The 26,685-nt window shown below is 40.0% G+C and overlaps 1 protein-coding gene across 2 annotated transcripts in view; it reads right to left on the reverse strand.

Moving 5' to 3' along the window:
• The window catches only part of srgap3 (SLIT-ROBO Rho GTPase activating protein 3), a 59,739-nt gene that overhangs the window by 28,106 nt on the left and 4,948 nt on the right, over positions 1-26,685 (reverse strand). For both annotated transcript variants that reach the window (XM_061041917.1, XM_061041916.1), the window contains exons 2-4: positions 16,896-17,091; positions 8,078-8,240; positions 1,105-1,167 (exon numbers count right to left, since the gene is read on the reverse strand). In XM_061041917.1, the coding sequence (XP_060897900.1) occupies positions 1,105-1,167; positions 8,078-8,240; positions 16,896-17,091 (422 nt within the window). The remainder of the gene's footprint in view (positions 1-1,104; positions 1,168-8,077; positions 8,241-16,895; positions 17,092-26,685) is intronic.

The following is a 26,685-nucleotide window of genomic DNA, read 5'->3' on the forward strand; positions in this document are numbered from 1 at the left end:
CACGTTGTATTAGTAAATGATTTGCTCTTAACTGACTTTGTGTTGACATCAGATACAACAAACAGATGAACTCAAATGGATAAGTGCGTCCATTGTTATGTAAAAAAGGTGAACATTATGCCAAACCTCTCTCCAGTGAATTAACAAAGACACCCAACCAGTGGTGTGACCTCTGACCCGGTCCACAGCCGACGGAGACACAGTGTGTGGGCTCAAATCACTTTCACACCTGTCTGCCTCTGTGAGACGTGGACTTTTCCATTTCATCATATACATCTGCTAACACCATCTAATTCACTCATCATTATAAGCCCATCTTTACCAAGCCTGTGTACAATGATCATAATAATAATAATAATAATAATAGTAATAATAATAAGATTACGATTTATGAAGAAAGAGCCAGTATAGTGGCATCATGTTATACTGTTGTATTCTTTAACATGTTTTTATTTTTTAGCCACCCTGTGCCTAGCTTAACATCTTGCCAAAGGACTACAGTTGAAAATTAGCCTGCTGGCTAACACTGGCACATTTACAGAAATGTTGATTAATGTGCACTGTCCTTTAAATAAATAAATAAATGAAATGAAAGACGATAACTTTCAGTTTGACTTTGGACCCTAAAATGTTTTCCTTTAACTTCAATATTTTAAAGGTGGTGGTGGTGGCCAATGACCAAAGAAGAAGTCGATGTCGGGATGAAAGAAGAAGACAACGGAATGATGACAGACAGCGTTGAGAAGAAGTTAGAGGATGAAGTATGAGAAGAGGGGAAACTGACACCACATACCATTAAATACAATAATCCTGCACTTAACCATTTCTAGGGGTATTTTACTTTCTTCAGTTAATGAGATGATAATCAATGATCGATTATCACAGAACCACTGTTTTGTGAGATCTGCTAAATGTGAACACTGGGTCTAAGTCTTGTTTTAAACTACTAACATTTTAAAGACCAAAATCATTTTGATGGCTGAAGAATTTAAAGAAAAAACATGATGAAATAGTTTGTCAGAAAGACAGAGAGAGGAGAAGTAGGAGCAGATGAGCTCTGAGATGAGATGTGAGGTATCAATCTGTAGCAGACACATTACTTACAGTGTACAGTTCATTTGTCACCTTCACCAGCTCCTCATGCATCTGGATCCCGATGTCCTTACTCTGAAACACAGCGAGCAGAACAAACAGGGGTCAGAAAACAAATCATGTTTGAGCCTTCAGCTGTGACCCGTCAAAACAAACCCAGAAGTCGGACTATGTCCATAAATATTGGATGAACTCGCAAGAAAGTTGGAACCGATATTCGAGGGCATCAGTGGATGTTGGTGTAATGGGCATCGAGAGCTGAAAACAAAAAGTCTGACGTCCTTTGACAAAAACATTCACTTGATGCTCCACTTTGATCTCCACACAAAATCAACAGAGCACCATGAGGACAAACAAGTCCTGTTTCTAGTTTCACATCTCAGACTGCTCAAGCCATTGTTTGTTTCTGTCACCAATTTCAATTGTTTTGTCAGAATCTACTGAAGAAACTGCGAGTGATGCAATAAACTTTTTCATGAAGTTTCCTCACAACTGCATGTCCTCAGTCCTCACAGTGCGCAGCACACCATGTGAAGGAAAACAAGGGACCCACCTGGAGGCAGAGGGAATGTTCTGATGTGTGTTTGTGTGGGAGAGAGGCTTTCAGCTTGTGTTTGAAGACTCAGAGCCCCGGCTCATCTTTGTATGATTGTCTGACACATTCAAGAAAACATTTTAGAAAAAGAATCCTCCTGACTCCACAGAGCTATAGCTTCAGCTGTCATTTGTCTTCAGTTGTCATTTTTTTGTGAAAATTACCTCAACGAGGGCTAAGACATTTTTTGTTGATTCAACGATTTAATCAGTGGAAATAAATTGACTGACATATTTTGATCAATTTAGTCATTCTTTGAGCAAAAATTTAAATCTTTGCAGGTTCCAGCCTCTTGAATTATCAGGATTTGGTGATTTTTTTCTTTCATTTATAGTCGTGAACTGAGATTCTTTGGGTTCTTGGACAAATGGAATATAAAGACATCACTTCTGGCAATGGAAAATTGTTCCATTATTTATATAATTTTGAAGACTTAATAACCGATTGGTCAAAAAATGATCAGCAGATTATTCCATTATGAAAATAATATAGCAGATAACATTAAAGGTAAACTCACAGTTTGAGTTTCATCAAAAACTTTGAGGTTTCCTGAATACATTTCCACAAGTCATATGAACTTCTAGACAGATTCAGGCTTTTCCAATTCTCGACTTCTCAGCCTTATATGCTAGACACACAGTGGGTGTAATGTGTGTGTCTTCCCATATGTGTGTGAGGGATCTGAGCCAGCTGAAGCAGCCAAGTCAAACTCAAACATTTCATTACATGTTCTCATGTTTGGCTTTTGTTTTCATCATTCTGCCTCAAGGTGTCAGCACAGATATGAGAGCAGAGCTCAGCTCCAGCCAAAAATACCAGAAATGAACATTACATGTAACATTTTATTACATGTTTTAAGGGTTTAAGGAAAGCTTGATGAGCCTGTTAGCGCAATATAATGCAATATTTGAAGAAGGAGTACATTTGGTTGAATCAAGAATTAAATAAAATCATAATTCGTGAGTTTGTTTTGGATCCAATAGGATTAATAGGATTAATAGGATTGATTAAATAGTCATTAACCTTGTGTAAGACCATAGACTGTAAATATTAATGGATGAAGCCTGAGTGACGTCAGCAATCTAGCTATCTTTCCAACCCTGATGAACTAGTAGCACTTTATAATAATGGATTAAACAACATTCTCAACTCTCTTGCCCCAGTGAAAACACGGCCTGTTTCCTTCTCCTCAACTGCCCCCTGGTATACCCCTGAGCTCCGGACAATGAAAACTAAAGGTCGACAACTTGAGCGACTCTACAAAAAAACAGGTCTCTCTATACATAAGGAAATGCACAAAACCCATATACTACACTACAAGGACTCAATTGCTCAAACCAAATCCAACTATTACTCTGGCTTAATCATCTCCAATGTAGGAAACAACAAAACACTGTTCTCACTGCTAAATAAAATTCTCCAGCCACCAAACTCCCTACCCCCCCACCTGTACTCTACTGACACCTGTGAATCACTAATGCTGTTTTTTTAATGAGAAAATTCACAATATTCACCAGCACTTATGTCCAAACCCACTGCTTCTCTCCCCTCCTGAATCTCTCCTGCACTGTCAGTCACTTTCCTGTTTTCAATTCCCTGATCCCTCTAAAATCTCTGACCTCATCCAAAAATCCAAGCCCTCCACATGTCAGCTTAATCCCCTGCCCACAACCTTGGTCAGATCTTGCCTCTCCTCTCTGCTTCCCCTCATATCTGCCATCATTCACGCCTCCCTCACCACTGGAATTGTTCCTTCATTATTCAAAACTGCAGCTGTCACTCCTATATTGAAAAAACCTGGTTCAGATCCTAACAACTTAAATATCCTCCGCCCCATTTCTAACTTACCTTTCATCTCCAAAATTCTGGAAAAAACAGTCGCCACCCAGCTACAGTCTCACTTAAATCAAAATAGCCTCTATGAGCCCTTCCAGTCCGGTCTCCGCCCCCGTCACAGTACAGAAACTGCTCTACTAAAAATCACCAACGATCTCCTCATTGCTTCTGACTCTGGCTTACTTTCCATCTTCATCCTTCTTGACCTGAGTGCAGCCTTTGACACTATCTCACACCCCATCCTCCTCAGTAGACTCTCCTCCATTGGCATCACTCACACTCCCCTTACCTGGTTCCACTCTTATCTCTCAGGCCGCACTCAGTTCATACAGCTCAAATCCTTCAAATCCGAGCCTTCCCCAGTCACTACAGGTTCTACCCCTTCTCTTCATCATCTACCTTCTCCCCCTTGGCAATATTTTCCATAAATTCAATATACTTTTCCACTGCTTCGCGGATGACACCCAGCTCTACCTCTCCAGTAAACCAAACTCCACACTTCCACCCTCCTCCCTCACTTCTTGTTTATCTGAAATAAAATCCTGGTTCTCCTCAAACTTCCTTAAATGAAACAGTGATAAAACCGAGATCCTTCTCGTCGGCACTAAATCCATATTATCCAAAGTTGGCAGTTTCTCCCTCACTATTGACAGCTCCTCAGTCTCGCCTTCCCCTCAGGTTAAGAGTCTGGGTGTCATCCTCGACAGCACACTATCATTCAAATCCCATATCACTAACATTACCCGGTCTGCATACTTCCACTTACGAAACATCAACCGTCTCTGCCCCTCCCTCACCCCCCCATACTGCCTCCATCCTTGTCCACAGCCTCGTCACCTCCCGTATTGATTATTGTAATTCTCTCCTCTTCGGCCTCCCTCATAAGTCCCTCCGTAAGCTCCAACTGGTTCAAAACTCTGCTGCCCGTATTGTCACCATAACCCCCTCATACCATCACATCACCCCCATCCTACAGCAACTCCACTGGCTCCCGGTGAAGCAAAGAATCATCTTCAAACTCCTCCTGTACACCTTCAAGGCCATCCACAACCTCACCCCTCCATATCTGTCTGACCTCCTTCACATCGCCACTCCAGCCCGCTCCCTCAGATCCTCCTCCTCCATCCACCTCACCGTGCCCTTTGCCCACCTCAGCTCTGGAACTCTCTGCCACCTGACATTCGCAACATTGACTCTCTCCCCATCTTCAAATCCAGACTCAAAACCCATCTGTTCAAGATCGCCTACTCACTCTAACATTTTAAACTGCAATTACACTGTCCTACATTTCATTTCTTTATTGTATGCTGTTTTTTATCCATCGCTGTTTTTAAAAATGTTGATTGTTGTACAGTGTCCTTGTGTGTCTTGAAAGGCGCTTATAAATAAAATGTATTATTATTATTATCTTTAACGCCAGGGGGCTCCGGAGGCTCATCGGCAGCGTCGCCATGCTGGAAATCCTGTCTCACCCTAACTTCCAGTCAAACTAAGGACAGGCTGAGAGCCGGAGCTGAGGATGTTTTTAAACCTCTTGACAAACCATTACATCTTGCCCACCTGTCAATCATGTCAGCTACGCGCCTAACTATGGATAACACGTATCATTTTCAAAATCAAAAACTTAAAAAAAAAAATGTACACCCCCTGCACAGGGTGTGCCCATGAAGACAATGACTAATCAGACTTATTACATTTTTTATACCAGCCTGTAAACATATTCATTTATGCTGTAAAAACAGCTTTTTTGCCTGTTGTGTGTTTGTGACTTCTGGTGTTCCTGGAGCCAGCCTCATGCATTGTACATACAACATACTGTACATCACAAGTGAACATTTACGTTCACCACGCATACACGTGGTTCAAAAGACAGTATGAGCTCTTAGTCTGCTCAGAGACTTTCTACATGCAACTTGTTTGGTTACTTCATCTTCTTTTTCCATCCAACGTCATGCACAATACACTTTTCACACCCCCACTCACTTACCCTACTGAGTCTGTTGACATCCAAACCTAACCTCTTTTTGCAATTTAATTCATGTTTCTGTAAATAAATTGGCATAATTAAGAGTCATTTTGGATCTTTATTTGCCATGGCCTTTGAGCAGATCATGACAGGAATAATACTGAAATGTATAACACATCTAACTTTAAAAAGGGGACAAAACCTCCAATATACAACTTGAAGGCTGACGTGAAGTGACAAAAAGAAAATTAGAATGTAATAGATCAAAGTTGCTTGTCAAATTTTCAGATTATTTACAGTTGTTGGACAAAAAGAAAAAGGTTAATAAAAAATAAGACTATTTAAATGAGTGAAACATGGTCAGTCTTGTCAGTTGGAGATTTATGCATACAGACTTTTAGCATGCAACTAACAATGGCTGAAGCTTTGCAGACTGCATACAGAAGTGCTCAGTGTGTGAGGTGCTTTCAAATTTGGCAGCAACATCTCAAATAGACGTCCTGTAAATCCCCTGCGCGCACCACCTTAATCAGACACTTTTTTTAAACAGTGTTGAAAGCTGACTCATTCAGTCTGGTGCAACACAGTGACTCAGCAAAGTGCATGATTTCATTTCAAACATGAATCACTACAAGAAGTATCATTTTGTGACGTTGCTCTAACAAGGAGGAGCTGAAAGGGAACCTTAGTGCAACTTAACAGTATGAACAGGACTGACACACACACACACCACCCACCATTTATTCAGAGGGAGTCATGGGCAGGTAAAGGTTCACATTTCAGTGCACACCCTGCTCGACTATGATAACTGTGCTTCAAAAAAACTTGCTGCTGGTGAGTCACAATAACTAATCATCAAAGAAGAAGAAGCTAAAAAAGTGTCATGAAAAAGATCTTCCAACAGTTCACTGAACATGATAATGTAATTTAACCACAAGAGACCTCGGTAATACAGGAGGGATATGTGGGTTTTGCTTTGTTTTTATCTAAATAGCACTGAAGTAACATCAAACTGGGATGTGTGATAAACGGGGAGAATCCTCTAAGGTCTGGTGCAGCTGGTGAATGGCATCTGTATGCATGAGTGGGTCTGAAATCAGACAGACTGCAGCATGTATACTGCAGAGAGGGGGAGCAGGGAGGGTTCAACCAGCCCGTGTGATGCAACCCAGAGTAAGAGCTGGAGGGGGTCAGATTGTAGCAGCCGTCATAATTACTCATGCGATTATATATTATTTAGATCTTCCCTCTATGAAAGGCAAACAATAGGTTGGTTCCACCAGCTGGACTTTGATGGAATTCTTCTTTACCATCAATTGATACAGAGAACAATTAGCATGGAATAGAGAGAAGGAAAATACTTCTTCTATCTGCTTTAACTTAATTTCTTCACCATTTCTTTCTCCACTGATCTTCTCTACAGTAAATGTATTCTACAGATCTTACATTCTTGGGAATTGGCTTTTTAATGCAAACAAAAAAATGCAAAATGGTACCATTCTGTTATACCAAATAAATCTTACGTGCCTTACTTTTGAAGGACTCCTACAAAAGATGTATATCTCTAAAGTTGTATAAAAAGAAGAAAATCTGTTACAATGAAAAGCCACTAGAGCTACTAGCAGTCGGTTCCGAAAACCCCACTGCGTATAGCAGATGATCTCCTGTTTTATGACTGCATGTATTCAATCCAAAGAGAACCTCAACCTAACACTATTTTGAGTCAAGGAAGTGCATACTTTGTGTTTTTTTCACAATGTAGGATATTAGGTTGGCACATCTGATTTGGGGTGGATGGTTGTTGTAGAGCAAGACAAACAAAAACCATGAAACCACAGCCTCTGAACATGATGCAACACCTGAAGCACAACCATTAATCATAGCAAATATATAGTCTAAAACATTGTACTACACAGAATTCAAAACAACAGGACAAAAAAACAAATTGAACAAAACCTCATAATAAATTGCCCTGGATCTCTTTTTGTCAACAGCTGTTCATTCTTTCCTCGATCACCTCGCCATGTTCAACCGCCAAACATCCAAAGCTCTTTCATCCATTTCAGTTCAACATTTTCAAATTTCCCTGGAGCTCCATCAAATTGTTGATACATTATTTATCATCAGTAGCACAAACATCCATTCTAACCTTTCTGTATAAAAAATACACACACAAACACACACACACACACACACACACACACAAACACACACACCGTCATTTCTGAATGTAGCAGAGTAAGCTGACTGGAGCTTACCTACAGGAAGGCCTGCAAGGTGAAAACAGGGTTCTGCTGTTTGGATAAGACCTCAGTCATCTCGGCTATGTGCTGACAGAGAGCCAAAAGTTACACCATGGTGGTGTTGAGTTAGGGGGGGGGGGGGGGGGTTCATAGATGTACTTTTCTTTTTCCCATTGCAACTCTACGCAGTCCATGAGACAGATGCAACACATTCCTTAAGGCGACCATGAGCTTGCATGCTAAAGCCCAATTAAAGGCCAAAAGTAGGTGAGAAGCGTTCAGCTCTTTTTATTGGCCGTCTAACTAAAATAATTGGCGTGTAGCAGTAATGATAGTCTCACTGACCTTCTTGAACAGACGGATGACATCCTCAACGATCTGGGCCAGGCGGACGATGACGTTGTTCGTGTAGATGTCACTGAGGGTGGCATGGTCCCGGCTCTCCCTCCTCGTCTGGTTCAGGACCAGATACCAGCAGTTTACTGAGGACAGCAGGTGTTGGTCCTTCCTGAAACAAAGACAGGAAGAATACAGGTATGTTCAAACGTATCTTAGCCTTGATCATATGGATAAATAGGAAAGGTTTTTTCAATGGTAATTTGCTGTTTTACTTTTTTTTTCATTTTTATTTGGGACAACTCTTGTTTAAAAGTTTTAGCAAAAAAACTGCCATGCTAATGACTCTGAGGCTATTTAACACTTTTAGCTTAATGCTAAGGTTGGAGTGTCATCACAAAACAATGAAAATATTTGCACATAAATAATTAGAATGTAAAATTTTTATGTTTGGCTAAATGATGGCTAAACTTCTTGGGACTCAAATACCCTATGATCCGTTAAAAAAGGGATATTTCAATCTGGATCAATTCTAAAGTGAATCTACAGAAAGAATGTTTGATATCTAAGGGTAACTTCAAATATGTTTTCCAATACCTACGTATTTATCATTTGGAACAACAACACAACACCACAGTGCATATCCACATAATATCCAAAGTAGGCATGGCACCAATCCGATCCAGACCCAAATAACTGGATCGGGTACTGGCTACAATAGGCCAATCCATGCTGTCGAACCCTCTATACAACTCAGTCCTATGCTATTCTGTTTTTACAGCAACCACGTGTGTCAGGTATGCCGTTGCAAAGTGGTACACAGACTGTGGGTCAGATTTTAGCAGTCATTAGACAGTTTGTAAAACAACTTTAAATAAATAAATAAGTACATACATAGTTGGAAAAACTGATGCTGCCTTACACACAAATGATTCCCAGTCTCATCCACACAGTGAAGAATACAGGTTACTCATTTAACACTGGTATCTGATCAGATCTGTGTCGGTGTTGGCTGATGCCCATTGGCCAGATATCGGAGAGGTATCATACCTAAAGAAGTCCGGCGGTCCATCTCTAATCCAAAGACAAGGCCAGACACTGCTCTGCAATGTTTAAAAGGGACGAATGGTGGGCGGAGGGGCTAAAGAGAAATTGATTTCCAAGTATTTTTTTTAACCCAAGAAATGCCAAAATATAAACATGTTAAATAACCACAATGAAATTAATTTCCTTTTTGTCCCTTTCTGCCCCATTGAGCATTTTCCTAACACACTGCATCACTTCATTTCTCTCTCCCACCTGACCCAAAACAAAGCTGCAGTCAAACAAGGCATCAACTTGTTTAAATATACAATCCTGCTGACCATAATGATTCAGAGAGTCATGGGCCCTGATTGCTGCATAATCAGTTTAAACTGTCTCCGCCTCGGGTGCTTTCAAATAGAAAGACCAAGACATTAAACTACACACACTCTAACACACACACACACACACACACAATCCCTTCCAACACATACTCTTGTCTGGATCCTATCCGAGCATTAATCAATCAGCCAACCCTGAGGAGGAGACAAAGAGAGAGAGGGGGAAATGGGAGCAGAGGAGGGATTGAGTCGGAGCAGGGTGGGTGGGGGGGAGATAGGGTTTCACATTGAAGAAAAAAAAGGATGAGCCCTAAGACATCAAAGAGCCTCCTTCAGAGAGCCTCCATAATGCTAATCACATCTGATGAAGTTGATTCCTAGCTGCTCTATAGTGCTCCCCCAATCATTCCTCCACTGCCCCTGAACACACTCGTATCAGGCTGACAGGAGAGCAGCACATTGTTCTTACAGACAACAGAACAACATGTGTGTAGTAAACTCCATCTTTCCATTGAGCATGGTGTCCTGAGATGCACTTTGCCTGATAGCAAGTCAATTAATTTCCTATTGGAGAAATGTAATGGTAAATTAAAAGAGCTGAGGAAATCAAGCCATGCTTCCACGCCACATTTCAGTTCTGCAATCAAAAAGTAATCATAAAATGATGAAATTGGGCATGAATTCGGTCAATCACAATGAGATGAATCCAACTGACCAACTATGGAGAGAGGAAGGTTGGAACTGAGGTTTTATCAACAACAGCAATATGGCCCATATTCTCTCCATCCTCATGGGTGGCCTATTTCTTTTGTCTCATAATCTCTCATTTTGTACGAGTTCTGCTCAGCTGACCTCTCAGCCTGTAATGTACACAGCTACTTGCTGTAAAATTGCTGTTTGTGTTTGAGACCTTTAGAAAACATCAAGTCGACTCCCTGCTCATCCCTGAAAGTGGCCAGCGATGCCTCATCACGTCCCCAAGCAAAACCAGACTCCCATTTTAGCACCTTTTTCATCTTCCTCAGCTTTCCATTCAGCCCAGTTTCTCTGTGTACAGGAGACCCATTCTTGACCCTCCTCCAACAGTTTAAACAGTGTGTGGACCCTCCATTGTAAAACTTCTACTAAGCATGCTATTCTGTGTTTTCCACTAAACTGGAGGACAAGGTTTTTGACGTTTACTGCAGCATTGATAATTTTTCCTGTTTTTTTATTTTATTTTTCCTACTCTCTTATGTGATATGTAATGTGTCTTGATAATTATTTTATGAATTAGCGGTATACAAAAAAAGATTGATTGAATTATCAACAAACACAACGTAGAGAGCAAATCGAAATTTAGACCAGATGACTACTGGAAAAATAAATCACCCTGAAGGTAATTGGTGGATCATCAAAGTCAATCAGCTTCATACTTTTGAAACCATGAACGTCTCCATCTGTTCTCAATCCAGCTAATATATGTTAAAACATGTCAGTAAGGACCAACATTTTCTACCAGTGCTAGTACTCACTAACTTAAGGTCTAGGCATGTCAAAAAATAACCACAGAAGATCATTGTTCCCACCTTGATTTTTAAAATCCACTTCGTAGTCTCACAGTTAAAGACAACATTTTGAACAATGACTGTTAAGAGAAACTGACCATGTATATTTTCTTGATGCTCAGGGATAAAGCCTTGAAGCTTAAAACAAACAGGGTGTAAGATCTTGTTTTCCCTGGTCCCTGTCTGAATTTAACAGGAACTAGCAGCAGGAGGTCTGTAATTAGGCTTCATCTCTGGGTGCTGGATATTTTAACACAGTAATTAATGTAGCTCTTTTTTTAAAATGGGACAGAAGAAACTAACTTTCCAAAATGAATTCTTACCAAGAGGCCTATCTATCACAAAGACCTGACTGCATGTTCAGCTAAACTCCTTCTTCCATCAATACGTTATATTCACTCTTCCTCGCTGATTTCCCGTAAAAAGGTGGAGTATCAGTCAAGAGCCTGCAGGTCAATTAATCTAGAAGGCTTCAAAAGGGGCTGCTTTTGGATGGCACCATGCCCCAGTATTTAAACACAGGATATCATTAACATGCAGAGGGCAAGTGATGAGCTCTGAGCGTCTCCAGAGATGTAAGGAGGAGGAGGAGGAGGAGGAGGAGGAGGAGAAGAGGAGTGAAGCTCTCTGGCATCCTGTTACATCTGCCTCATCCTGGGAAGCACTGCCTGGAAGTCTCCATGGATTTTTACAAGGTTTGCATCCATGCAGGGATTTCTGTGAAATGTGTAAAGAAGAACAGGCGAAGAGGCAGTGAAAGTGAACAGAGAAACAAAGTAAAAAATGGATTGGTTGGAGAGCCATAATCCTTTGATTCAAGGATAAAACTGATGGCAAGAAATCTCCAAGATGTGCACAAACAGAACACGTTCTCATTGTATAGAACAGTGAACGTGCTTTAGTCACCATCTCATCACCCAGGGCCTGTGATGTGACTGAGCCACGATTTCCAAAAGGAAGAGTGTATTTGTCAAACCAGGACTGGGCTCTATGAAGGTCTTTAATCCCCTCCACTCTGCCTGCCTCCCGCTTATCAATGAAACAGCCGTGGAAGAACAGAGGGTGCACATGCTTTTTTCCCCTTTTCATGCAGTGCTTCAATATGTTACAATGTTGATTTGCACATCATTAAATACATATTTTCTTGAAGGAGGCTTGGAGCCAATGTTTGATAATGCACAACTGCACAGTTTCAGGGGCCGGAGCAGAACGTCAACAAAGAGAAGAAGGTCTAACAACAAAATCAGAATGCAAAGCGGTTCAATTATTGATGCTGTACAGTATGCTGACTTCCTTCAGCTGTGCTTGTCAATCTGATTAGAGCAGATATGGCTCAATAAAAAAAAAAACCGAGCCTCGAGTTATTGTTTAATCTTTGACCCCTTAGATCTCCAGAGTGCTATGATTCAAGTTCTATCTATAGCTGTTCAGAAGCCATAAAGAGAAAATAAACAGCATTTCCCCCTCTCTTTATCACACTGTCATAACTGAATATGAAATAATGTAAAGTGAGCAGTTTATGAACACAGTAACAACATGCTCATTGTACATGATCTCACTTTAATTTCTTTGATCTTTTTCTGTTGTGTTTTTTCTGCAGCAGTTTATTTGTATTAACTGAACCACACTTCTTTCTGACCTTCAATTTCCACAATTGACCAATCAGAATCCAGGGTACAACATAGTGGTGTAACTAAACATTGTGGCTCTTTAAAGACACATGTGCTGTGTTTCGAGGCCGCATCACATTGAACTGTTCTTTAAAGGACCATGCTCAACATCCATTGAATTATTTTGAGTTGTACTCTGCTGACCATGAAATAAACTCAGACGTGACTCTAGAATCAGCAAAGACAGCTTCAAAACTAAAATAACTAACACACTCTTCAATGGTCGAGCTCTTTAAAGAAAGACTCCAAACACTTTTCCATCCCAGTAACTCCCCTGACCAATCGCTTGGCAAAGAGATTACCACAAACACACACACACAACGCAATTTGGACAGCACTATAAGCCCTGTCTTATCTCTCCCAGACAGGTTATTCTCCGTATCAATATTGCAAGAGTTGCCTTTCTAATGGTGCTGTGTAACGTCTGAATATGTCTGTATGACAGACGATACACATCCACTCTAATTTGATGTGCTACATTATAAATCCCATTCATGATGTAGCCTGAAACGTTTGCTTCATAATTAAAATCAGGTTAGCCGTTGTCTCTGAGGAACATAAGGAAAGTAAAGGAAGAGGTGCTCTATCAGAGGTAACCTTTCAGGGTGTATCTACACTGTGGCCAACAAGGTAAAGTGGGAGAGCAGAATGATGCTCGATGGTGCGGCTGCTAATGCGCTGTAGCTGCAGCAGCTGTAAATCACAGTGGCATTCAGCTTGCTAATGAATCTGCACAGGAAGGGTTCAGCCAGCAGACTGCAGGCTCCAGGATCCAGCCCATATGGAAGTCTGTACTGGTAAAGGCAACTCTATTAAATGGTCCTGATTTGCCCTCTCTAAAATCATAAAGGTAATACATAAAAATACAAACTGCATCGGAAACTTGACAGAACAGCATTTTCAACGCAATTAAAGACAGTCTTTGGTGTGTTCAGAGATGTCTGGTATCAGATATTTTAGACCAGACATATTTCAAATTCAAAGACAACAAAGTCAAATCAAGAGGTTCGAGGGCCTAAAGTATTCAATGATGTTGATTGGACAGGCTTTATTCCAACAAAATGTTTTTATTGGACCAACATGTGCTTTTCTAGCTGAATTGGTATTTTTGGAGTTTGGTATGAAGTTAACTACACTACATTGAGAGAAAGCACAGTAAAGGGCGTGTCACGGCTGATAAACAGGATTCATGGTTGCCTGCCTGTTCAGACCAGGAATGCACAGTACAAGGTGCACTCCTGTTATGAGCACTTTTTCTGGATTTCCATATGCTGAAAAAAAGCAATTCAGTTTGAACGAACCTGAATTAGAGGTCTATTTATTAGACTACTCATTAGGGGTGCACAGATGCATCGGTTTAACATCGGTATCAGCAGATATCAGCCCTGTTGACAGATGTCTGTACATCTAAAAACAATGTTGCATGAAGCGATGGCATCTAGTACAGTAGTAGTATAGTTTCTTCATTGGACAGAAGAAATCATCTGATGGACAAAATCTGCTTCATGGTCAAACATGAGGAAAACGTCGGCATTGTGGGATACTTCCACCAAAAGAGTTAAAGTAAAAAAAAAACATCAGTATCAGAATAGGCAATCAGCTAATTTGTTATTTTAAAAGTTGTATTGGTGTCAGCCCTGGTTCTCACAATCATTGCATCCCTACTATTTATGCTAATACATGTGAAGGTGTGTGTGTCAGAAATGTCAGGTACCACAGACATTTAGTATGGCTCAATTTAATATCCTCTCCTCATGTAAATCATGACTATTCTTCCACACACACTTCAGCTCTTATTGGATAATACTTGCACGTCTTAACACTTTGATTTAAAATAAATATAGTTCTGAGGAGGTAAGTATTATACACACGCTCCATATCCGAATGTGACACATTCAAAGTGTTAAACCTCATGCTAATATAGATATCACTGTACCGTACATCCATGAGTGTGTGTATGTGAGACCCTTGTCAAGATTCATGTTAGGCTTTTAAGTCGTCCATAATCTTGGCATTGTGAAGTGCAACATGATTATAGCATGTGTCTGAGGATTAGAGTGTATGTTTTTAACACCTGTCCCTCTCTGTGTGTGTGGAGAATATCAGCCGTTCAGTCTAAGGTTAAGCCGCTGTGTCCCTGCAGCAGCAGCAGTATGTCAGCCAGACGCCACAGTGCAGCGCGCCTCCTCTAACACAGCTGGACTCAATTATCCAATCAAACATTCACCCAGCGCACACGCACACTCAAATCTTTGCCCGTTCAAGGAGTGTTCAGATTACCAAAAGATACATTTTGTTTAGAGTCTAGATTAAACTTCTTCAGAAAATCTTGAATCGTTTTACTACATGTCTCCCAATAAGGTAAATGAGCTTCTTCTAGATGAATAGGAACATTTCAGTAAGGCAGGCAGAGCTGCTTCTCACAAATTTAACCACGCTTACATTACAAACTTTATCTACTTTTAAAATGTGAAAATGTCAGGAATGCAGTGCTGCACTTTCAATGTGTGTGTGTGAATCATAGCTGTGATTGGACTTCATATATGCAGGAGTAGATTTAAGTGGGAGATCTGGAGCCAGATCACAGCTTGGTTAAGCTTTCCTGTTCGCCTGAGGTGCTTGATTTTGCGAGCGGCGTCTCATCATTTCATGCTCTGCGTGACTCATGTACCAATGTGTTCCTGGTGGTTTCTGGGCAGACAATCCCACATTTTTCATCACCAGGCGCATGAGAGCTGAACATCTGAGTGGGTCAGGAGAAGGTGAGCTGGATTTCAAGTGATGTTATTAAATGGCCTTCCCTTTTCCATGCGTCTTTTACTCAGGCACGAGTATCCCCTTGAACTTCACTGGAGTTAACTCTGTCTTATAAAAATGTTCATTAAAACATACATACTGTATATTTTCCTCACAATATTATGCTTACAAACACCTTCTAGTCTTTAAAATAAAAGTTACACAGTGAAATGTCTTTAGCCAATAAGAACAATACTAATGATATTATCTGGCACCTGAGCTATTTCTGACAATAGTTATGTGTCTTAATTTAACGGTTCTGATGTTTGCGTTTAAATTATTTGTGTAAATTAACTCAATTTTTATTTACATTCAACCTCTACAGCTTTCTGCCTCATGTAGAGTTCTGGAAAGTCTGCCTTATTCAAAATAATGGATGTAATTTTAAACATAATATAGCATGATGCTTTACTAAAAGTAAAGTGCATTAAATGTGTTTCTACTACTTTACATTTACAACTTCTTCGATGAAGCATATCCTCATCACCAAACCAGAATCAGCTGACCTTTGAAGTCATCATACAGACCATGACTGTAATAATAGATATTCCCTCACAGTGCAGAAATGTAATGGAGTATTTTGTTGCATAGTTCTGCTCTGTAATCATATTCTGTATGACACTGTGATTAGCACCAGGGTGGGGTCCTACACTTGGGTTATAAATAGTGAACTGTTTGAGGATAAAGTCAACATGCATACAGATCCCAGAGATGTACCAAAAGTCAAAGGGTATAAATAAGGGTTTAGAAAGAAAATACTTAGAATAGACAAAGTTCAATTATTGCAATTACCAATAATCAATACTGCTTCTTTTAAACATGGGTACATTAGGGAGGCATGTTCCCCTAACTATATGTAACTGTTTCAGAAAATTTAACAAAATCTAAGACTTCGCTTAACAATGTCTTCTTACTCGCCAGATGCACTCTCCAAATAAGAGAAAACAGGAGGTGATAAAATGATGCCATTCTGCTTAAGGACTTGCATCTTCATAGTGGGCTGAAAGTTAGGAGCTTAGAAGGTGAGTAAACTTAATTTTGCCTTCTCAGGCTGCATACAGATCACTTCCTGTCCCTCTGGTAGGCAGAGGTTGTACTGCTTGCCTCCTTAGATAAAGTACTGCAGGCTCCACTCAGGGCTATACGTCAAACAACTCTGCCCTGTTTCACTTTAAGAAAATATTGGAGCTATTTTTAATCTCAGTTTTCTCCTAAACGTTTGCTACAATTGAAAACAATATATATCTATATATTTACATTAGATGTTGCAGTTAGGAAGGTGCTTGTTCTTACAGTATTTATACATCCTAAAGGAGGGTAAGAGATCAGCTTTCTATTGTTAGTAGAGAACCATTTATTTGGAAACCTGGCACACAGCCTCTATGAACACTAAATGTAACAGTATCAGCATCACATGCAGCATTTCCAGCGTGCAGGGAGGGAGACTCACTTGAACTGTTGGTGCTCCCTGGAGCTGCGGATCTTGGAGGAGAACCTCTCGGCCAGTTTCTCTAAGCTGCGGGAATATTCCACCTCGATCTCTGATTTGCGGCGGAAGAACTCCTGCAGGTCCTGCAGCAGCTGGATGCGAGACTCAGACTGCTGCTCCAAGCATTTGAACTGCTCCACCAGCTGGTTACGGATCTCTGAATAGAAAACAGCAAACAAAAGTGGTTATGTGTCAACTGTTTATATACTGCTTTCATTAAAGAGCAACACATGCCCGGGATTAAAATACCTTTAAAACAATATCAAACTGCATTACTATAACTTATTTGACTTAAACATTCATATGCCTTAAAAATCCTTCATAATCTTTAATATTGTCTTGGTAATTTTGTCAAACTCCTTCAGACCAGCAGGAACATAAAGCTTGTACCTGAGAGTCTGAATAATCATGCTAAGCCGCTAAGACAACCTGTGTGTATTTAATGAGAAGCTACCGCTCTACTCCACTTGGAGCGAGGAGTAAGATTTCTCCACAGAGGAATCTGATGCCGCCAGACAGACTGAACATTCTTCCAGCTCTCAGAAACCCACGAGAGAAACCTGATTCCTCTTTGTAGTGCTGTCATCAGCAGCAAAGACACTCCGACTCAGGAGCAGAGAGACACAGAGAGATAAAGGACTATTCTGCAGAATTCAAACAAAACCTGGTGGAAGGAGCTATAGAGCAAACATGATGAGGGAGGAAACCACCTTGAGTTATTTATTAAACACCATCATGTCTTTAAATCATCTCATATTAGAGTATTTATTGTCCCCATGTGCAGTTCCTAAGTCAGGTCTAAATGGAAAAACTCTAGGTTAATGTTTTGTTGCATTGGTTCATGCATAGCTCAACCTTTTTGTCTTAGGATGTTTAAAGAATTGATCAATTTTCCAGTTGTCTGGACCTTTCACAATAAACCAAGTGATGTTTTATGTTCTTTTGCTGCACCAACAACAGTATTCAATTCAATTAAATTCAAAAAACTTTATTTGTCCCCGGGGGGGCAATTCAAAGGCACACAGAGCAGTAAAATAACAACAGTGCAAGTACGAAACATTTAAACCTAAATATAAAGTGTCAATTTAAATACAACTTAAAGCTTAAACTTAACTTAAAATACAAAATATAAAAAGAGTAGATATAAGTGGACAGTGATCGGACTGACAGATGTAAACAGAACTATGTGCAGTAAATGAGAAATAAATATATATATACACAGAGCTATGTGCAAGTAGGCTAGGAGTTGAGGAGCTGGACAGCCCTAGGAACAAAGGTTGCTCTTCTCCTCTGTGTCCTGCAGCAGGACAAACAGTATTGTAAAACAGTAGTTTATCCCATTCTAAGGTTGTTTTTTTTCAGCTCCCTCAACCTTGTTTTCTCCAACCAGAAGACTTTTTTTCTCTCTTCAAAAGCTCTAAATGGATTATGCAAAAAAAAGTGTTATGTCACTGCATGTTGTAACATGCTTAAGTTAAAAAATTAGTCATTGCATGTTAACCCTAAAGATATTCTATTAAATCTGAGCAGTAAAGTGTGTCAGTCAGTTAAACCACAGCCGTCACACAGACTGTGTTTCCATGCTGTTCAGGGTGTCATTCTTTCAGCCGAGCCCTCTTTGTGGATATAAGCAGCCTCTCGCCACTGGGGGAAGTTTGCCATTCGGAGTGAAACAGTGCTGTTCCGCGGGGCGGGAGGGCCCTTTTCTTTCCCTGTGATGTCGTGCCGCCTTGCCTCAGCCCGGAGCGGCGTGCTTCACTCTGTGGTTAACCACCATCCCTGCCCTCCTCCTTTATCCTCCCTCTCCCCCTCAAACTCTGTGGGCTTAGAGAGCGATACTACCTCTGCTGCAACTGCAGCCCTGTCAGGAATGTCTTTTCTACCCAGACATGCAGCTATGCTCCCTGATGCCTTTTTTTTATAAAAAATAAATAAATAAACAAATAAAAAACTGTCTTGCCCCAGGACACTGTGCCACTGATCTGCATGAGTGACAAGGAGGACTTTAGAAAACAGTCTCTGACAAAAAGAAAGGGAACTCAGTAACCACCAGCTGCAGCTCTGCCATTGACAGATGAGCTTGGAAAAATAGGTCACACACACACACACACACACACACGCACGCGCACACGCACACGCACACGCACACGCACACGCACACGCACACGCACACGCACACAAGAAGTGTGCCCTTCCCTCTGAGAAACCATGAGCAATTGGAGAATTGCTCCCTAAGTATTCCCAGCTCTGTGAGTGGCTTGGCTGGCTGCGGTTTAGTCAAAGGGAATGACCCCTCTGTGGTTCTTTTTCACCAGAGAGGAGGAGGAGGAGGAGGAGGAGGAGGAGGAGTGTCCCAGTAAAATGGGAAGATGTTCTCGGAGATATTTAATCTTTTTGAGCAGTTACCAGGTGAAGACATAACGGAGGCCTGCTTTTATAGCATATAAAATAATGATTTCTGGATTATAACCACGGCAAATAATCCTGTTTGATAATAGAGACACGTCTTCTTCCATATTATCTGTTTAAGACTTTGGTGTTGACGTCTTTTGAACCAACCCTCGTTCATTTTTAACATGAATGCCTAACCCTCATAGATCTCCTGCTGTGCACTGTTGCCCCACTTTTAGCTCAGCTGCTCTGGTTTTCTTAGCTTCAACACAACAGAATGCTTCAAAGTCCAAATATCACTGAGTATAGACAGAGCATTGTTCCACATCAGTCTTTTCATACAATTTCATTAGCAATGTCCTGGAAAATTAATTAACAACATTGAGGGTTTTTTTCTGAGTAAAAGGGACTTTTAGCACCCACTGTTAGTATTTAGCTATACAAGCATGGAGATCGATTCAAAGAAAAGCTGTCATGGTCTCATTAGACGCTCCTAATCTTTTCATTTCAGAGTTTTTGCCACAAAATCCCCCAGTGCAGGTGGTACTGTTTAGACAGACCACCAAAAACACAAGTCAAAGTTAAACCTTGAGTGTTGTTGCTTGATTAATCACGCTGCTATTATCTGTGGCAGGCCTTCAGTGGGAGTCCTCTCGCTATTTTAGGATGGAGCCATCTGCTTTTTTCTTTTCTTTTCTTCAGACAAAAAGGCTGATGGAGAGGGGGGGGGGGGGGGGGGGTGAGAGCGGAGCAGCTGAAATATGGCCACACTCTGCTGGGATCAAATCTCATTGTTTGAAGATAAATGAATCCTTTAAAGTTTGAGAAGAGATTAGATTATGAGGGCCAAGTGAGGGAACAATACAAATAAATATGAGTGATGCTTTTTATGCTTGTTGGGAATAACGAAAATTAAAAGGCTCTCTAGTTCTTTCTTTGACTCTTTAATTTTGTTGCTTCCTATTACATGTTACATTTGAATAATGAAGTCAGATACATTTCACTCTGAGCCTCCTAACTAAGTTAAGCAAAAGCTGGAATAAATCCTACAAGCTCCAATTTGATTTATAATCAGTAGTTTCCTGTAAAACTCAACTAATGATGGATGATTCTCAGATCTTGGAAACATTCAGGATTCAGTCAGTGTGTATGAAACACAGAGAGTATGTTGTTGTGTTCTCATTTGCATATATGTTCTTGGTTGCTTGATCTCCATCAGATATCACTTTAATATTATGTTAGCAGGTTCATAATTACTGCTTTGTAAACAGGGGCGAGTCCAGAGGTGTGGCATTGGCCCCCCTTGAAATCTCCCCCAGGTTCCACCCCGAAATCCAAATCCATGATTGGCTATTTGCCTAGTCAGAGGCGGGACTTAAGTTGATCACTCTGGCTGTTTTTAAGAGGCTCCTGATAATCTTCATTACGTGTTAATTTAGTTATTTGTTTTGTTAGTAAAATAATACTTTGCATACTTTGCTCTTCATTACTGCTGCAAGAAGGTTTTTTTTGTTTTTATGTTCTATGATTTGTATGAGCTCTATTTATGTATTTTATCTGTTATTCTCTTGTAACTGCAGGAGTATAATAAATAGTTTTCTAATTATTTTAAATTGTGACTTTTCACGCACATCTTTGTTTTTGAGTCCCTAAAGAATCAGGCTAAGAATTTTTATATCTTTTCAAAATGTGTTACTTGCATATCATTAGTGGGGGTAGAAAGGGTTGAAAAAATATGACATTCATTTGAGTGTGTGTACCCACAAACTTCATGCCAGCCCTGCATAAGTCAGTGCCCCAGGTGGGCCACCCGAGACAAAGACATCTGGACACACCCCTGTTTGTAAATGACCAGCAGTTAATCATGAAATATACTGACATATTAAGAAAGCAGGCAGGATAGACACTTTTTCTCCCTTAATCGTAGTCCATACAACATTGTCAGAAGAGACTTTTCCATTGGACACCTGCTCCATAATATTATTTCTCTTTCAGGAAATGAAAGTACAAAGCAGGAAAGCCTCTGAAAACAATAGTAGGATGTTGAAGATCCCTGACCTTTGACCCTCACAGACAAAACCTGTATTTGCAGCTGTGTTGAAGAACAGTGTGGGGATGTTTCTAGTATTGATTGGAAATAGCTTCTGTGGAGTCCATAAAAAAGGTTACTGAGCATGGATAAAAGCATTAAAATATGTCACACATCTAGATTGTGCTTTGGCTTCACTCCAGGTGACTAAGTACAGGATGAAACCCCAGAACGAGTTTTAAGGCTTCCAAAGGGTATGGCATTTTCAAGGTCCACAGAGCATGCTCAGCATAAACTGTTGCGGATCCAATCTTCCACTGACTGAGCTGGCTGACTTTCTGTTGTCCCCTACACATATGAATTTCATCATAAGTATCTACTGATGATCTTTGAAGATGCCAAATCTTCAAATGTTCTTACTGGCCTTTCATCGGACAAAAAAAAAAAATCACTTACACATTGTGGCAAGTTCACAATTCTGCTCGTCTGTTTATCTTAGCAGCATTTTGGGCCATTGTGCGCCACATGACCATGTGCATTACTTACTTTGGCCAATTCCTCAAAATTGCCACCAAGCCCTACACGGTTGCTGCAGACTTGGTTTGCGCCCATCTTATTCTTCTACTGGTTAGGACAAATGGCTGGTTTGAGATTATCTTTCTGCTTATTGTGTTGGCAATCCTGAGTAATCAAGCACTTGAGCCTGCTTTTAACACTAAAGATTGTGTTTGTGAATTGTGCTTGTCATTGTGACAAGTATGCCTTTTTGTAACGGTATAACAAGACCCAAAAATTTCATTTTTATGTTTAAAATTATTTTCTTTCCAACATAAATTGTGACTGAAAAAGTGTTAAACATAAATTGTGTTTCTAGATGTTTTATACTACCCCTGTTCAACCTCCAAATCTGATGTGAATATGATAAAACTACCTGCAGTATCATCCACACTTAAAAGGGTTTATGAAGTCTCATGCCTCTCACATATTCCTAACACAGTTGCAGTGGCATGTTTATTGCCTGAGAACGAGATTTAACTTGTAACCTTAAAGAAATTAAAAACCTGCCCGTCCTACAAAAGTCAATCCAGGACACCAGTGATGATGCACTGGTGCAGCATTTTTCTGCAAGTTTGCTGTTTTGGAGGGCCACGTGACGTCTTGACGCAATGAATTCCAGATCACATTTGGAGTGCAGTGAACAAGAGGGATTATCTGCAGAGTATCCCGAGGGCAGCAGGGGAAGCCGGGCTGTATGCTGAGGAGCAGAAGAGGTTGATCATTTGACTGCAGGATACTGAAGCTGGAAAATCTCACAATCAGACAATATAAAGAGCCATGTTCGGTGCACATTCAGGGGGTTGATGCGTCAATAAGAAGCTCAGATTGTATTTTGTGTTATTTCTGTTGACAGCTCTATATTTTGGAGCAAAAAGAACATGTCCACTTGTAATGATGATCATGCATACAAAATCTGAAAATAGCCTCAGAAGGTTTTAAACAATGTAAAAATAGAGGCATTGGGCATTCACATAACCATTCTGACACACACACACACACACACACACACACACACACACACGCACGAACCTAATCCCCAACTCAGCTCTGCAGTATCTGGGCTCTACACTGCAGAGCCAAATTCATATGAAAAGCAGACAAACGCAACCCCCTTATCCAGACCTTAATTTACTCATTCTGTCCCTCGCACTGAGTCTCATAATACAAGTTCCAGTTGTTGAACTAATCCCCTACTTCTCCGTTCTTTTCTTCTTCTACGTCTCTCCTTTTAAATCCTCTAATGATTAACACAATTTTGGATTCATGAGGGGTCTGCTCCTAATGTCAGCGCACGGTCCTCTCTGCCTGTCTGTCTCTATGTCTTGTCTGTTCCCTCATTAGCACAGACTGCTGCAGCACATGTACTGAAAAGATAAGACAACAGGAGCTGAGAGCAATCAATGACGGGAGCAGAGGTGAGCTGACCGAGTGTCCCGCAGCAAGATGTCAGCTGTCAGTCTCAGGATTGTCCTTCACTCTTAATCCACCCGCTTAATTATCTAATGGTTACCTAATGTCCTGCTGCATCTTCTGTAAAACCAAAAGCCAGAATTTTCTTTTTTTATACAAAATCAAGGCCTTTTAGGCTTTGATGATAAACAGACATAAAGCTTTTAGCCTTTCAGTGCTGAAAAACAACATTTACTTGCACAGCCTTGTTGGAAAATTATTAATTTAGATGACAATACAAACAAAATTTAGCAATATATTCTGATTCTGCTTCACAATGCTGCTCTGTGACATGATTTCCTCTGCTGCCTGGATCATCATCACCTGAGGGCATTATTCGACTCAAGGAAGCCAGAGCATAAGCCAGAGCCAAAAAAAAAAAAAAAAACGCCCTTTCAGTCCAACAGTCCATAACTGCTTGTATCTCTTCAGGACCAGGCTGAGAGGTGTCTCCATGGCAACAAGGGCGTGTACCAGTGCCCTGGGAGCAGCTTATTGGAGGAGAGGTGGAGTCTGATGGATGTGAGGATGCACGTGTGGCTGTATGCACTGAGACGGGGCATAAATGTGTCCGTGCAGCTGATGAGGTGCATTAAATCAAAGTGAAATACTCCCACAAAGAGGATTTAAACAAGCACAGGAAGTTTTTCAATGAATTTATCCAACAGCATGTGGGAGTCAACATTTTAACAAGATCAAAACAAGGACAGCTCTTCTCTCTTTTCAGAGTGGATGAAACGGAGACAAGAGTTTGGATTAGAAAGACTGAGAGATAAACAGAGGAGAACTTCTTTTGCACTTAGTTTACCCTCAGGTTAGTCACTATACCGCATGAGCCTGGTTTTCTTTTTTGGCTTGCTTTCGGGTAGAAATTAAGTTATTTTTAGATACAACATCCTGCAAATTATGGTAATTTATTTGTCCAATGTAAATACAACTGAGCACACTGAACACAACTTTTATCAACCAAAACAAGTAAAATACAAGATTTCTTGTTGTTGTTGTCTTTACAAAGTGTATCATATTTTCTACTATTCTCATACATGGCTCATTATGATATATCATGATAAAGTCTGTATATAAATTAATTCTTATATAAAGACAAAAATGTCACAGTAATGAGCCTGTGCTACATATGCTTCTATTTCTACCATCGGAGGTGGGTGAGCTGCAAATAGGTGCTCTCTTTAATTATCTCAAGTCTATAGTGGTACATGATAAAGTTAGTCCAGCAGGTCCCAAGCTAAAAACTTAGCTAATTAATCCCTCAAATAGTGACCTTTGTGCTTCTGAGTTATTTTTGCAGAGCTGCCCTCTTTCTTCAGTTTGACGTGTTTCTCAGTAGAATGTGATTTTTTCTCCTACCTGTTTTGTCAAATAGCCTAATGAGCAAAAGTCATGTCATTTCTCGATTTCCTGAGTGTATTATTTGATTTTTATAACCGTAAAAGAAAAATACTCTAAAATGATGAAAGAAACAGGACTGCCACTGAACTCCATGTTAGGCTGTGCTGCAACAGATCACAAATAGGTCACACACAAAAACAAGAGATTTATAATCAAACAGGTATGCATGACTCAAAACATGCATTTATGAAGCACTACAGTAGTAGTAGTGTATCTCATCCTCAATGTCCTTCACTATAGGCTCCAATAATAATAATAATAATAATAACAATAAAAATACAAGCGGTCGATGAAACTTTTAAAATCTGATTCATACAGACTGTAACATAAAAAGCTGCATCAATCTACCACACTGTTATCACTCATCAGGGACATCAACATTGAATATAAAAATAAAAGTATTTATCGCAAGTTTTCTGTACAGAAGTCTTTTTTTTTTAATCATCTTTTACTCTCGTATAAGATTTGAAAAAGTTGAATACGTAACACGCACACTGTTCACTTAGTGGATGTGTGTATGTCTGTGCACTGGCGACAAAAGCAGAGCATGCTGTAAGATTCAAACGAAGCTAGCAGGTATCTGAACATTTCACACTGCAACAGATTTTGTTGGCTCAGTTTACAGCTACAGACTGTAACGTTACTAACATAAAGTTTCTCATTAATGTTATTTAACATTCCCTGTGCTCAAGGTTTAAGCTGTAAATGACAAATGTTCATTATTTCACCACTTCTCAATAGGTAGGCAATAACAGTTGACTGAGAACATCTAGAGGACACATCATTTAAGCTAAAACATCATAACCGAATAGGTGCTGACAGCTAGGCCACATCAGCCAATGATAATGAGCTAATGTCAGCTATGGTTATAGCTTAGCATAAGGTTAACTTGCTAGAAAGCCAAAGGAAAAGTAGCATGTAACTGATTTCTAGCTACAGTCACCTTGGCTAGCTAGCAAGCTAACATTATTGTTAGCTAGAAGTTTACATCATTCTCATCATAAACAGCATCAAACAGTTTATTAACCTGGACGTGGTTCAATGCTGAAGTTAACTTTTAACTTAATTATCAAATATGTTGTTTTGGATTTTAGATTCTCACTATCTACAATCTTTTCACTGCCTGGTTCATTTGGGAAGCAGCAAAATAATACTGCTTAGATAATTTGCTATTTTTATTCCATTTACAAACCTGGAAAAACATCAGCATTTTAACTTTATCCCTGAGGATTACGTAAGTGGAAACGGCTGCATTGTCAATGTGGTCAATGGGACCGATTGTTTTCCTTTTATTAGTGTATATCTCCAAGTGCAAAATGGAAACTGTATGCTTTATGTCCATCTTACCGTACAAGCCTACATAAATCTTTAAGAGAACAAATCTCATATCAAGTTAAAATGAGACCCTTGAATTTAATGTGTAAGTGTAACTTTAACAGCAAACAGCAGTGCATTACTGGACCTGTAATACAATCATGAAAACTGCACTTCTCCAGACACCACTGATTCAAACTCTTTCAACACAGACGACTAAATAAAATGAGAAGTCATGTACAGTCTGGCACCAAATAACCAAGAAAATAAAACAGTCTTTCTATGTAACCGGATCTTTGTATCAACAATGTAGCAACTATTCTGAGACGGTTTCAGAAGATAATCTACGCCTGGTAGATCACCCGTTTAATAAAAGACAGATTATTTCATGACAATTGCTGGACAGTCAGAACAAACTCTCAATTTATCAAGTGGCAGCTGCATTCATCACACTGAGCTGATAGAGAGCAGAGAAATGAAGGACAAACTGAATGATTTAGAATGGCAAAGGGCATAAAGATGACCGAGTATGACAATATTGTTTTTTGTACTTTACAAGTAGGTCTGATTGATGTTTTTGACAAACTTGGTGAAATAAGTGTG

Source organism: Labrus mixtus, chromosome 7, assembly GCF_963584025.1.
Source record: "Labrus mixtus chromosome 7, fLabMix1.1, whole genome shotgun sequence".
Lineage (NCBI taxonomy): Eukaryota > Metazoa > Chordata > Actinopteri > Labriformes > Labridae > Labrus > Labrus mixtus.